Source organism: Rhododendron vialii, chromosome 2a, assembly GCF_030253575.1.
Source record: "Rhododendron vialii isolate Sample 1 chromosome 2a, ASM3025357v1".
Taxonomy (NCBI): domain Eukaryota; kingdom Viridiplantae; phylum Streptophyta; class Magnoliopsida; order Ericales; family Ericaceae; genus Rhododendron; species Rhododendron vialii.
In genome coordinates, this window is record NC_080558.1 from 35,919,321 (window position 1) to 35,935,103 (window position 15,783).

Genomic DNA, 15,783 nt, shown 5'->3' on the forward strand with positions numbered 1-15,783 from the left:
CTCACTACAAGTAGGATGTGAGATTGAAGCTCCATAAATAGTTGTTGATAAAATAAAATTAAAAAAAGCTCCATAAGTAGTCGAAGATGCACTACTACAGAATGGTATACAGATCACGGTCCAAAAACTAAGAAGATCTCATTTTTTGAAAAAGCGTAATAAAATGTTATGGACTATAGTTTTAATCTCAGTTATATGAAAAAACTGAGATGGAAATATTTTTTAATCTCAGTAATCTAAAAAGTGAGATTGTAACTTAAAGAATAGATCTCATTTTTGAAAAACTGAGATTATTTATGAAAGAATATATCTCATTTCGAAAAAAACTGAGATGGAAAGATTTTTTAATCTCAGTAATATAAAAGTGAGATTGTAACTTAAAGAATAGATCTCGTTTTTGAAAAATTGAGATTGTATATGAAAGAATATATCTCATTTAGGAAAAACTGAGATAAAAAGAACCTTTAATCTCAGTCATCTAAAAATTGAGATCGTAAGTTAGAGAATATATCACATTTTTTTTAAATTTGGATTGAGATGAAAATTCTTGTATAGGAACAGTTGAAGACCGCTTACCCCTTAATAGATTCCGTGCGCAATACAACTAAATAATTGTCATGATTGACTTTCAAAATTCCGTCCTCTATTCTCGTTCGTCTCTCTCACTCTCAACCATTCTACAAAAAGGATTCCGTCGCCAAATGGGGCACATTCGGCAATGAAAATATATTTCGTTGCTTAATCGGTACCTTTGATGACAAAATTTATGAAAGTTGTGTTTCATCGCCAAATGTATTTTGAGTATAACTCTATACTCAGAATTTCGATTGAGATAATTCAAATTGGGTTTGAACAATAATACAAAAGGCTACAACTTTCATGTTTATCAAAATTGCTAATTTTAATATTTAAAGGTTCAAAATGACGTTCGAAATATATTTTAATGTTAAACGCATATGTTATATATTAAATATTTCAATTACATATTGAAAAGTGTGTGTGGCGCAGTTGGTTATAGCTTTTATGCAAAACTCAAGAGACTTGGGTTCAAAACCCCACAAGAGAAATAGAGTGGGATTTTTTCCCTCGGGAAATCGCCACTTTTAACCTCGATTTTTTCAAAAACTGAGATTATTTCTCTCTAAACAACCACGGTTTTATAATAAAACTGAGATATAAAGTTGTTAAAGGTCACGGTTTTGTCATTTTTAATCACAATTTTTACTTTTTAGTCACGGTTTTAATGGGTTTTAATCACGATTTTTATCACGTGGTTAAAAGGTATGGACTTTTAGTTACACCTTGATAGACCACAGTTTTGAATGCGAGATTAAAAGTGAAAGATCACACCAAATGACCGAGATCTTTATTTATTTTTGTAGTAGTGATGCTTTTAACACTAGTCTAACTATCAGACATAGGGCTACAAATGAGCTGAGCTTTGTCAAGCTCGAACTTGGCTCGTTCACTAAACAAGCAAAAAACTTGAGCTCGAGCTGAGCCCTTAACTAGCCAAGCTTAGTCATTCACTAAACGAACTTCCCTTATCGATCCGAGCTTTTGTTGAACTAGCTGACTCGATCGGTTCATTCACTAAACGAGCTGAAAACTCGAGCTCGAACTTAGCTCATTTACTAAACGAGTTGAGCCGAGCCGAGCTCTTGAGTTACTCGGTTCATTTATAGCCCTAATCAGACATCAACAATAGTCTAACCAACAGATCTGAACCAAATTCTTGCAACTTGCATATAGTTATATGCTACTAGCTTGTTCAAAATCTACACACAAGCATGCATGATCTATTTTGAAACTGGCATCACTTTTGTAAATAAGTGCAAGAGTCAAGGCAATCACACAACCTCTATAAACCCCTTCTTTTTCCCCCTCAACTTTTCAACGGTTACAGAAAATCTCCCACGCACTATCCTAAAAAGCCGGTCAAAAGAGCATTTTGGTGAATACCCGACAAAATCAGTCTCTTTTTCCCAACATCTGTCCCTGCCTACCTAAATTCCCCCCTGCCTTTCTACCGTTGGTGTTCAAACATGAGTCAAGGTGCACTTACGTAATTCTCTCTCAATTCCCTGTCCACTTCTCCATCTCCCACTGATTTCCATTCCACCTTGTTATCCTCCAGTAGGATCCAGTTTTGAATCATTGTGAACCAATACAACGGAAAACATAACTGTATCGGTGATATCGGTAATACATAACTGTATCGGTGATATCGGTAATACGGTAAGATATGATCAGTGATAACGATCTACATTGGCCGATATGGAAGTAAATAACAGTATCAAAGTTTTGAAATCTAGTTATGCAACACCCGATGCGATATTATGTAACGGCTTTTATTTAAATTCTTGTGCAGGAGCCATAAAAATTTGAAACAGTTCGACTTGTAGGCTCATCATTCGATCACACTCCGGCCACTTCACTCTCATATATGTGTGTCAGCCCCACATATTTAATTATGGAATGGAACTCACATATATGTGAAAGTGATGTGGTCGAAGTGTAGCCGTGTGATATGCCTATAGCATTATTGTTTAGAGAAAGTCATTTATGTCAAAATTATCTTTGTCGAAACCAATGGTGGAATCAACGGTACACACAAGTCACATTTATTAAATATTAAAATGGCTTATGCTTTCAAATTCTCTGTGTTGTCCAGTTTTGTGTTCAACATATGCGATTTATTTACGTAACTATCGATGTTGGATCAAGATAATTTTTGGCTCCGGTCACCGTAGTTGCAAGTACTACGAGATGAATGATTCTGATCTTCTAAGCGCGTCCCAGGTGTGGTCCCACAGTAAACTTAAACAAGATGATAATGGAGGATAAAAACTGCAATGAAAACTCAGTCCACTTCTCCACCTTTAAATTAACCAACATGCTCTATTTATAGACTTCAAATTCATCTTCCCTAACCCTACACTCCTCTCTCTCTCTCTCTCTCTCTCTCTCTCTCTCTCTCTCTCTCACTTCACTGCCTCACCTCATCTTCTTATCTCTTCTTCCTTCTTCTCTTTTTAGCCCAAGGTTTTGTTCTGTTGTGTAACAAACCATTCACCATTATTGAGAATTCGAAAGCCCTAATCATGATATTTTGGTACGTTCCATAACATATTCCGCAAACGGGTAGATATTCCTTGTCCTTTTTACTTTCTGTGTGTGTGTATGCATATGTAATTATCACAAATTTACATCATTCCGAATCGCGGGTTTTACTGACTTAGCTCTGATCTTCAATTCATTGCAGGAAGAATTTTTTGCTGGGTCAATGATTTTGTGATGTAAAACTTGTAAGTCCTTTGAACTGTTGATCAAATGAAGTTTGTCTCTATTTTGATCTCTTGGATTTTGATCATGTTTTTTTTTTTCTTTCATAATTCAGGATATCCAAGTCAGCTTACGCTAACTTCCGGTTTCTGTCATACTTGAGCTGTGCTCGTGGTGGCTATTGGAGTTTGTTCACAAACTGATGAAATAGACAACGTTCTTTAGTTGAAGATGGCGAAAAATGGAGCTGGAGAACGCGAAGTGTTACTCGTGTTCATGTTCTTGTTACTCTGCTCATGCTGCACTGGGGATGAATATGACCTCCTGTTATCGATCAAAAACTCGATGAACGATCCGTTAAATCAGTCTCTCTCCAGCTGGAACCTTTCTCTCTCTTATTGCAAATGGAAAGGCATCGCTTGCGACAACTCCTCTCACGTCGCGAAAATTGAGCTCTCGGGAAACAACTTGTCTGGGAAAATCCCGGAATCTTTTTTCCATTTCCCCTATATCGAAACTATCGATCTTTCCAATAATCAGCTATCCGGTGGAATCCCAAGCAATATTTCTTCTTGTCTATCGCTGCGTCATCTCAATCTCAGCAACAATAATTTCACCGGACCGCTGCCAAGAGGCTCGATTCCGCAGCTTCAAGCGTTGGATCTCTCCAACAACATGCTCTCGGGTCAAATTCCAGACGAAATCGGATTCTTTTCGGGTCTTGAATTTCTTGATCTCGGAGGGAACGATTTGGTTGGGAAAATTCCAAAGTCCATATCAAACATGACAGGTTTGCAAATCTTGACTTTGTCTTCAAATCAATTAATTAGAGAAATTCCCCAAGAGTTGGGCCTTTTGAAGAGCTTGACATGGATTTACCTGGGGTACAACAATCTCTCAGGTGGAATTCCGGCGGAAATCGGAGAACTAACTTCATTGAATCACCTTGATCTTGTTTCCAACAATCTCACCGGTGAGATTCCGTCCTCGTTCGGGAATCTCACCAGTCTTCGGTATCTTTTCCTTTACTTGAACAAGCTCACTGGTCCTGTGCCACGGTCCATTTTCGGTCTCCAAAATTTAGTCTCCCTTGATTTGAGCGACAATTTTCTGTCCGGCGAAATCCCGGAACTCATAATCCAATTGCAAAACTTGGAAGTTCTCCATCTCTTTTCGAACAATTTCACCGGGAAAATCCCGAATTCCGTAGCTTCCTTGCCCCGTCTCCAAGTCCTTCAGTTATGGTCCAACGAGTTTTCGGGCGAAATACCGAAAAATCTTGGACGTGACAACAACCTCACTGTCTTGGACCTTTCCACGAATACCCTCGTCGGTAAAATCCCCGACACGCTTTGTAATTCCGGCTGCCTTTATAAGCTCATACTCTTTTCCAATTCCCTCACCGGCGAAATTCCGAATAGCTTGAGTCGCTGTAGCAGCTTAAGGCGGATACGGCTTCAGAACAACAGGCTCTCTGGCGAGTTACCGCATGGATTTACAAAACTTTCCCTTGTTTACTTTCTTGATTTGTCAAACAACCATCTTTCTGGCACGATCGGCGGAACACGGGGATGGGAAATGCCAGAGCTCCAAATGCTGAATTTTGCAAGGAACGGATTCTCCGGCGCTTTGCCGGCATCTTTCGGGAGCGGAGTGATAGAGAACTTGGACTTGTCGACGAATGGTTTAAGCGGTGAAATTCCGGCCAGTTTCGGGAATTTTTCGGAGCTAATGGAGTTGAAGCTAAGCGAGAACAAACTTTCAGGTGAAATCCCAGACGGGTTATCTTTATGTGAAAAGCTGGTGAGTTTGAATCTGAGTCACAATCAACTCAGTGGCCGAATTCCCACGAGTCTCACTCAAATGCCGGTTCTAGGCCAGCTCGATTTATCGGTTAACCAATTTAGCGGCGAAATCCCGAAAAGCTTAGGAGAAGTGGAATCTCTCATTCAGGTAAATATCTCGCACAATCATTTCCACGGGAATTTACCGTCCACCGGAGCATTTCTGGCGATAAATTCGAGCGCAGTTGCCGGGAACCGCCTCTGCGGGGGTGACTCAACCGCAGGTTTGCCGCCATGCAAGGGGGATAAACTGCAAGTCTGGTTGTTAATCGTGACGTGTCTTCTCGTCGCATTAGCAGCTCTCGTGGTTTCATCGTTAATCCTTGTTTTCGTGAGAAGACGGAACGATAATTTCGAGACGAGAGGGAACAATGAGGTGGATGGGGTATGGGAATTGGAATTCTTCGATTCCAAGGCCTCTAAGGAAATAAAGATAATCGACGTTGTGGAGTCGATGAGGGACGAAAACGTAATTTCAAGGGGGATAGCAAGAGGAGGTGTTTTGTACAAAGGCAAGTCGGGTGTGAGTGAGTTTGAGTTTGTAATGAAGGAAGTGAGTGGAATCGACTCACTTCCGACCGGGTTTTGGACCGAGTTGGGGAAGTTAAAGCATCCGAATATCGAAAAGGTTATCGGAGTGATGAGGTCGAAAAATTGTGGGTTTTGGGTGTCCGAGTTTGTTGAAGGGCAGAGTGTGAGTGAGGTTTTTAGGGGTATGAGTTGGGATAGACGGCGAAAGGTCGCGCTTGGAATCGCGAAAGCTCTTTGTTACTTGCACTGTAAGAGTATGGGGAGTTCGGTGGGATGTGAGCTTTCGCCGGAGAAGATTATTGTCGACGGAAAAGATGAGCCTCGCCTGAGATTGAGATCTCCGGGGAGGACATGTACGGATGCTAAGACCTTCGTTTCTTCTCCCTATGTTGCTCCAGGTATACTTTGACCTGTTTACCCTTACTACTAGTATATTATCAAGTTATTAACCAAGTTTTTATTGAAATTTAGTTATAAAACCATATATATTTCATGTATGCAAACCCAAATTTAAATGTAAATTTTTAAATAAATAGTTTATGCATAATTGTAAATTTGTAATTTCTTAGAAAGAGGAAATAGATATTGGGTTCTTTTTTTATTATATTTTTTTTGGGAAGTAAGTTTACCAAAATTTTGCTTAATTATGAGCACTGTTTTAAAATTCGGCCTACTAATTCCCGTCTAGATGCTAGGCGATAGTCAAACGCCTAAATTAGGCAGTTGACTATTCGACGCTTCATCCCCTCCTAGACACCTAGGTAGCCGACTAGTCGGCACCTAGGCACTAGACAACCTTTTTTCGCCTGATTAACGCCAAGTGATTTTTTGAACATTAATTATAAGTCAAAAAATTGGTGTAGCCTTCTAAAAATCGTTATCTTCCAAAATGTTTACCGAAGTTCATAAACATCTCAAGTACATGTACACAAAAAAATCCTTTGTCAAAAGTTAAAACCGAAATAAAGAAGTATCCCCGCATCCATGCACGTATCACAGACTAAAAGTTTCTTATCATTTTCTACCCTTTCTTAAGTGCAGAAACTAGAGAAGCCAAAGACACCACCGAGAAGAGCGATATCTACGTATTCGGCCTCATCTTGATCGAGTTACTGACCGGAAAAACTCCGGCTGACACCGAATTCGGCTTGCAAGAGAGCATCGTTGAGTGGGCCCGATATTGCTACTCGGATTGCCATCTCGACACCTGGGTGGATCCGACCGTCAAGGGAACCACGTTGTCGAACCATCAAAACGAGATCGTTGAGACCATGAGTCTAGCTCTCCACTGCACCGCCGATGATCCGATGGCCAGACCTTGCGCTAGCGACCTGGTGAAAACCCTAGAGTCCGTTATCAGACCGACTTACTGCGTTTTCGGCCTCAACTGTTCTTCTACCATCTAGTTTTGTGTTTGAGTTCTTTTTTATCTTAGATCACATAATTTTTGTTCAGCCGTATCTTCTTTTTGGTTTTTTTTTTTTTGTTTAAATATAAGGTATTTATTGAGTGTTGCTCAAATATTTTGTTCACTGTTATGATGGACATGACACTAGTGAGTGTAGAAGTGTAGATAGAATGGAAAATATTGCCATGGAATATAGTTGCTTGATATTTAAATTAAAATTCAGCTCTTTTTGCCTCCCCTTTGAACTGTAAAATGCATGAGATTACAGTTAGGTTTGGACTAATTTATTTATACGGTCTTTTCTGAATTTTTAACAATATTAGATTAAGTTTTTAAAAGTTATTTATTCATCTTAACGAGAGAAGTCTAAGAACAAGAATTATGACCAAAAGCTTTGAAATTCACAAAAGAAAAAAATAATCCGAAAGAGACTTTTTATTATTATTTTTGTCTCTTCGAAACTTTTTTCAAATTGAATCCATATATTTTTTAAATTCTCTTGTTGAGATGAATACATAATCTAAAATAACGTGACACAAAACTAACAAATTTCTCATAAGATAAAAATAACCCAAAAGATTATCCAGAGAGTATTCGTCGAATCAGAATTTTCAAGCCTATGGTATGCCAATTTTTTTTGAAATGACAAAATTTTTATTATAAACTCAACAAAGGGTACATCGAAGAAGCAAAGAGAGCAAAACACCCGCTTCATGATATTGATACATGAAAAAGAGTGAAAGACCCAAAAAAACAAAAACAAAAACAAAGATAAAACATCGAGCATAAAGTTGAATGAAACCAGACACACCTCAACCAAGGCAAGAAGCACAAGCACCTAAGACCTTGAGTCCTAATTTTGAACTACTTCATACACTGTACTTTTTTTTAATGACCAGGTATTCAGACCAGCTTACACACGCATCTCGAAATTTTACTTACGCGAAATTTCAGATTGCACGATTAGACAATTATTTAATGAAGGGCAGCAACCCTTTATATATCCTATGAGGTGTAAGGAAAGTTGTTTTTTAACTGTACCTCATGCACAAGGTGTTAAATATCATTTTCTGACCAAAAACAAGTTTTAAGTCACTAATAAATCAGCTGTAACTCTATATACACACGTATAGATACTGAAATATTATATCAAATGATTAATAACGACCAAAATTTGTATCCCTATTTTTTTATATGAAAAATGGACCAATTACTGTGAATTTATTTCACATTAAATAAAAAATTACATATTTATTGATCAAATCATTTACTCCATCATTTGCTAGATCTCTTTTGAAGCCTTTCAAAAAAAAAAACAACAATCGACAATCGGGAGTAACAATTGTAACCAGTCTTTTAATCAAAACGGTGCCACTTAGTACAAAAACTCAGGCATACAAATTAATGCTCGATTCCCACACGATTACATTATGTATCAAATTTTCATCTCGTCATGGTGTAACAGTATCAGAAGGAGGAAACCTATACGAATTGGCTTGTATAAGACCTTGCTCATGCGTCTCTCAAAAATTAGGACGTGTTTTTGCTAAACTAAATGAACTACAAGTTAATGGCAATAATCAATTTATTTCGGTTATAATGGTAGTATTTTAGTTGCTCTATATGAGGACAATGATCTTTCTAAATTTTTTTTTGAAAATATAGGCTTTAGTTCATTAGTCCATTTAATATGGTGAAAACGAACCCTTATACTAGTAGAGTACACTATATACAAACATAGCTAGGGAGATCAGACTCCCAATCTTCCAAAGTCCAAACCCTCCTCTCTCGGATGAAGCAATGCATCGTGTTTTGGATTCTTTTAGACCCCGTTTGTTTAAGGGTTTTGGATTTCGGATTCTAATCATTATCCTATTTCTTTCCAATTATTACTCTCATTTTTCTTTCTATCTCTCTTCAATCATTACCTCTATTTTCATTCATTACTTTATTTCTCTCTATACTCATTACTTACAAAATCAAATTCAAAATTCCAAAACGAACGGAGTCATAATCTTTGTAATTTATTTTTAAAGATTAATAAAATTCTTTTTGCTGTAAAAAAAAAAAAGGGGGTGAGTGGAGGTACTGGACAATTAGATTTGATTCGAAGAGAAGAACAATTAAAATTAAATAAGTTGGCACAGAAAGAGTCCACTTTGAAACCCACCAATTACTTATCTACGTAGTTTAGTAGTTCCTATCCTATCTATCTTTCTTTTCCTTTTTGTTCTCCGAAAGTGGCATTTTCTCATTATTTTTAGGTTTTCTTTGGTGGCCTGCATTGCTACTTGTTTCCCTTTTGTCCCTCTCTTTCTTCTCATCTTGTTCCCTTTTTGTTTTGCAACATTACACCTTTGGTCGTCACCACTTTGTTTTGTATGTCAGAAAAATGGAGCCTCGATCAGTTCCATTCCCCCAGTGTAATTATTATAACACTGCTGTATGGAGTACGATCAAGGTTTTAGATAGCAGTGGCGGTAACGGAGTATCGAAGGATGCCTAGCGGGAATCGGGATTCAGGTGTACCAATCGTGAATTATTTTAATAAAATTTGGCGCCTGATCGAGCACTTGTAGCGGCCGTGAAACGGTTAAAAAGATCGGACAAAGAAATTTTGTATTTATTCAAGGACTGCACTCTAGCTAGGTAGAGGCTATTTGTGGGACCTTTCCGGATCCAGAAAGATGATTTTCAGAACGGTTCACTCTTTATATATCTATCGATAATATAAAACAGATAATTAATTCTCAACGAGATCTACATAGTGAATGATTTTAACCATCCTTGTGACCTCGGAAAGGTTCCTGATCAAATTAAATCACCCGAACATGAGGCTACAATCTCTAATGGGACGGCGTATGAGCTAGTTTCGAAAAGAATTTGCTGAAATAATTAGAAGCCAAACTGAGCCTATTATTATATATCTTACAGCACAACTCCATGCTGGCACTCAATTTAGTAGCCCCATAATATATTAAGGGGAGTAATTTTTGTGTGCTTGTACATAATCCTTTGATAATTATATAGTACTGTATATTGTTGCGTGACTAAATTAATTAAGAAGAGATGCAAAAATATTGTGTGGTTTAGGCAAGCTTTATGTATATAAGTGCAGCTTTATGTTTTGTATGGTCTTCTTTCATCAGGAAACAAATATTCCTGTAAAATGGGACAAAAGAGACTATCATTCGACATGATCAGGAACTAGTACTTTCAACGGTGGTCCTCTCAAACATGAGATTTCTTTTGGTGCTTATATATAGTGTATAATTGACCTCTCTCACTAGGAATGGGAGATGCTCAGCAACATCTCCTTGCAAATCAGCGGCCATCGACGGTTCGGAGTATCGAATGATACGTACGTAGTAAGGAGTGTGATCAAGGTCTTAGATGGCAGTGGTGGTGGCGGTAACGGAGTATCGAATGATACATAGTGGGAATCAGGATTCAGGTGAAGCAATTGTGAATCTTTTAAAACAAAATTTGCGCTTGAGCACTTGTAGGCCATGAAACGGTTACAATATCGCATAAAGAAATACATATCTTGAATAGGTCAGTGCGAGGGTAAATTTCGAATAGCAGCAGTATCGGAGGGCCGGAAAACTGCTACATAGAGGCCAATACGCTATGTACATGGTGACAAATATTTAGATATATGCAACAGAATTTTAAATAAAGGCCCGTATAATTTTGACGGCATTTACATAATTGAATTTTAAATGAAGGCCCGTATTGGTTTGTACCATCGGATATGGGCTGACATATGGTTGTATGACCAATAACATTTACTGTCAGATATGTTATTTATGCTATGTATTGATTGTATTTAATTTTATTCCCCTCATTCTGCGCTTGCGTTAGTCCCTTCACATTAACTTTTGTTTTCCCTTTGAATAACATATGAAAAAAAGCGCAGTGCAAAAATCATCTCATTCTCATTGTATTCACACTCTTCCTTGTTCGAAATTCCAAAAATACACTTAGATTTATATTCGTGAATGCTAACTTTTCACATGCCATTACCTTGTATATAAGCACAGACCATGGGTATGTATAGTGAGAGGGACCCGGGATGGTACTGAGCAATTGCTTGCCAAGCGGGTGCAGACCGGCCGATTCGACCGTTCATCTCGACACGGAGTGCTCAGATCGAATCTAAGGGCATATAAATCTAAACCGTCCATTATTGAGTTAAGATCCGAGTCGTTGATTGCCGAGATAATCAACCGGATCGGCCGCTCTACAGGAAGATGCTGCCAAGCATCTGTCATTCCAAGTGAGAGAGGTCAACTAGTAATAATATAAGCAGCAAAAGAAATCTCATGTTGGAGGGATCGAGTAGTTATTCAATAGTCTGTGAGTACTATCACGTGGTACTTTGGATCATTTTATAATTACACATTTTTGTAGGATCTATACACTTAATGGTGGATTCTACAAAAATGTGTGAATATTGTAAAGTGATTCCAAGTATCACGTGGCAGTAACTCCCAGCCGGTCCCGGACTATTATATAATTTCACCGTTTGAGGGGGACTGTTGAAAGTACTAGTTCCAGATCATGTCGAATGATAGTCTCTTTTGTCCCATTGCACAGGAATATTGTTTCCTGATGGAAAGTAGACCATACAAAACATAAAGCTGCAATTATATAAAGTTTGCTTGAACCACACAATATTTTAGCATCTCTTCTTAATTTTATGATGCAACAATATATATATATATATATATATATATATATATATATATATATATATATATATATATATATATAATTGTCAAAGGATTATGTAGAAGCACACAAAAATTAATCCTCTTAAATGGGGCTATTAATTGAGTGCCAGCACGGAGTTGTGCTGTAACATATATAATATTAGGCTCAGTTTGGCTCAGTTTGTTTTTTTAGTTCAGCAAATTGTTCTCGAATACGCCGTCCCATTAGAGATTGTAGCCTCAGGTTAGGGTCATTTGTGAAACCTTTCCGAGGTTACAAATTAAGATAGTTAAAATTATTCACTCTTTAGATCTCGTCGAGAATATATGCATTGTATCGATAGATATATAGAGTGAATGGTTTCAAAAATCATCTTTCTGGATCCGGGAAAGGCCCTCAAACAACCTCTACCTAGCTAGAGTGCAGTCCTTGAAGAAATACATACGAAACTTATTCTGTTGATTTTGAAATTTCTTTACAGAGAACTTTCGGAAGAGCCCACTGTTAGAAAATATTGAAAAAGTAAGATGCGATCTAATGATGCAATCACATTCTAGCTCCAATTAATGAAGAGTAGAGATTTCAATTTAGTACTAATCCAATTATGTGGCTTTTTTGAGGGTACCAGGCCACCAACACTAATACTTCGAAGATCAACAGAAATGATTAGGGGTGGTTGGTTGGTATGTTAATTTCTATTCAATTGATACAGGTTTGTTAATCAAATAATTGAATCAAGATTCAATCAGCACATGCATAACATCATATTTATTGTTGCAGTGTTTCTTTTCTTGATGAGTCGAGACGGTTGTTCAAGGTAGTGATTTTGTCCACCTTCGCTTCGATTACCTTCGACGAGAGTATGCTTGTTACGGGTTCCACTGTGATGATCAGAATCATTCATTCTATTCATTCTAATTTGAACTCATCAGTACTGCTAGAAGAATTGGAACTGAACAAAAATGGACTGTGCAAAATCACTTCTTTTTTTTTTTTTTTTTAAATTCTGATCGGTTTCCCATTGGCAGCTTTAGATTTGGTAACAAAAAATAGTGCTTCACATCTCTTTTTTGTTTTTTTAACGGTTGGTCACCAAAGTATTAACCAAGTAGTATCATTTTGTCCCCAATATAACGAAAAGTTCCATTTTGAAGTTTCAAAAAAGACCCATGTGTTTGATGGAGAATTTAGATGGAGTTTATCCATGAGGACTATTTAAACTCACACTTTAAACGTCGGAGATTAGATAGATATGATTTTTATATTTGTGATCAAAATGACACTTCGCTAATACATTTGAAACTAGAGGTAAAAAATTAAACTCCAAGTCCCAAAAACTCCTATTTAAAGTGAAATAGATGATGAAAGGGCCAATATTAATCAATTGGGGCTAGCTTAGTTGGTCAGGACTCTTGCATCTCAAAAAAAAAAATTTAGAGTCCGAATAATCAATGTGTGAGTGTTTATTTTCCCCTTAGAAAGGCTTTTTCTTTTTTTTTTTGTTTATTACTTGTATTGGTTGACTTGTTAGGCTTGATTATCTCGTGGACTCTCACAATTGATGTACTGTCTTGAATTTGTACTTCGTATGAAATTCATAAATAATCTCTCCAATCAGTTGACAAAAAAAAGGGAGCCAATATTCGGGGGAGAAGTGTGTTTTGTGGGTTTTGGGGGTGGTGTTCCATTAATTTTGGTTTTCCATGTCTTGGTTGGTAACCTCGAGTAGCTATTTCTTTTTTGGTTCCTGGCGGCATGTCATCTTCGGAGTAAAGGTTGTCAACTTTGTAGGTATGCTCTTGCTCCGATCGATCGAAGTGGTTCTTTTAATCTTTGTAATCTGTTTTCAAAGATTAATGAAATTATTGTTTTGCTCTTAAAAAAGACAGAGCAAAGGAACAAGCATGCATGCCAGAGACTTTTGTTTTGCTTTTCTACTCATTGGAGAAGCAGCTCAAAAGTGCAATGGGGAAGCCAATTCATCATCAAATTGGGGACAATACATCAAAAGATTGGGGAATTGGCTCAGGGGCTCATGGGAGAGACAATTCATCAAATTGACTCAATTGAGACCATCCATTGCTATCGGAATTGGAAGGAAATTCTAGTTGAGAGGTACGGGTTCTTCAATTGCTACCTGATTTTGGAAGGATTTTCACTGCAATCAACTACCTGCCGTTAGCCACCGCGTTCTATTCTATGTAATTCAGATAGAAAGTTTGGTTGCATTTCGGTTTGGTAGAGTTTCCGGCAGTAATGTTGTGTTCCTTTTGTTGACATCTTGTCTACTTGTTCTGCTTCGGTTCCATGATTGAGCATTTGTTGATGCCGATCTCACGTGTGTTTCCCTTTAATCTTTGTAATTCCTTTCAAAGATTAATGAAATTTTTTTTGCCTTTAAAAAAAACAAACTCCTAATAAACAAAGAAAACAACTCTTAATTTATAACCACATTTGTGCTTATGCAACGATGGCCTCCACTGAGGTCAAAAGGAAGGACTATTTGATTGGGCTCTTTCCAACCAGTCTCATCTCCACACAGCCTTTTTTGTGACCCCCCCCCCCCCCCCCCCCCCCCCCCTTTCCCTTCAATGTTCTAATGATGATGCCTGTTTTTTCTTTCTTTTTTCCCTTTCTTAATTCCTAGCTTCTACTTCCCTTTTCACTTTTCTCTCAATGAGGAGGACTCGTGGGTGGGCTTACATAGTTAGAAGATTCCATTCCTAAAGATCAGTCTAGGCATGTAAAAATAAAACTAGCTGACATTATTGAGGATCAGACCCAGCTAACTTTGGCTGTCAAACATTTGATCTTGTCAAGTGTTTTTTTTCATCTTAAAAGCCTCAATATTACCAATTATGATTTGATATTTTGAAGTGTTTTTCGTCTCAAAAGCCTCAATGAGATTTCAATTATAGTCCTTGGAGACCATGCAAAAGGCTCTTTAGCCTCTTTCTTCCTATTCAAAAAGCTCCTTTTTTTTTCACTCTCCAGCCTTCTTCAGTACATCAAGAGGGTAAGAAAGAGTTGAATGTATCAACCTTTAGTTCCCTTTGTAGATCACCCAACAAGCATTTGTCACACCACTGTACCTTTGTTTGAAGACAGCTGGTTTTAGTTTATTACTAGAGAGAAAAGATAGGAACGCAACAAAACCAAAGGGAAAAAGCTATGGTAGTATAGAAATAGTAATAGTTTTTTCAACTTCTTATTTTCATTCCATTATACTTTGCACATTCTATACGAGCATCTCCAACACATCTCTAAAAGTCCAAAATAGAGATTGGATGTGACATATTGGAGTGAGATTTTGTAATTTATTCCTATTTTTGTACTTTATGAGAGAATCTAGAAGGGATTTATTGTACTTTTTAAAAATTTTGTCTCCAAAATGGAAGTAGGGTCTCCATTTTTGAAGAACCAAAGGCAATTTGAAAACCCAAATATCTAAAAAGTAGGATGTGTCTCTCCTATATTCTCTCACAAAGTGCAAAAAATTGGAATAAATTACAAAAAACTCCCTCCAATATGGCACATCCCTTCTCCATTTTGAACTTTTAGAGATGTGTTGGAGATGCTTTAGTGCGATCATTGTATTTCCACTCCATTCTATTCATGTGTACCCAAACGTAGTCTAAATGACAACATTGTAGTGGGCTGAATATACTAACACCATTTGGCCCAAGCCTAGCGGGTTGAGCCAAACGAAGAAAAGCCTAGGAACCCAAAAACAACCTCCAATCGGCCGGCAGATCGGTATGGGTCTATATGACCAATCGGATATGCATTGCTCGTGAAATGAAACAGTTCGTGAGATGGTAGGCTAAGGTAGTTTAGCCATGTCTACCGTAAACCAGGAGATGCAGTAGTTAAGAGAGTGGATAGAATAACTTTGGACAGCAATGCTACAAAGAGGGATAGACCTAAATTGACATTAGATTATGTTGTGCGCAAAGATATGAGTATAATGAATTTGTGTGAACAAGTGACCATTGACAG

At 37.5% G+C, this 15,783-nt stretch overlaps 1 protein-coding gene across 2 annotated transcripts; it reads left to right on the top strand.

Annotated features, from left to right (window-relative positions):
• The first annotated feature begins 2,916 nt into the window (after positions 1-2,916).
• On the top strand, positions 2,917-7,286 carry LOC131316497 (leucine-rich repeat receptor-like serine/threonine-protein kinase SKM1). 2 transcript variants are annotated; one of them, XM_058345888.1, is made up of 4 exons: positions 2,917-3,144; positions 3,266-3,308; positions 3,401-6,058; positions 6,702-7,286. In XM_058345888.1, exons 3-4 carry the CDS (start codon positions 3,517-3,519, stop codon positions 7,064-7,066), a joined length of 2,907 nt encoding a protein of 968 aa, XP_058201871.1. In that variant the 5' UTR covers positions 2,917-3,144; positions 3,266-3,308; positions 3,401-3,516; the 3' UTR covers positions 7,067-7,286. The 2 variants fall into 2 exon arrangements, with proteins under 2 accessions (XP_058201871.1, XP_058201870.1); XM_058345887.1 differs by having other exon boundaries at positions 2,917-3,115.
• Positions 7,287-15,783: the final 8,497 nt, after the last annotated feature.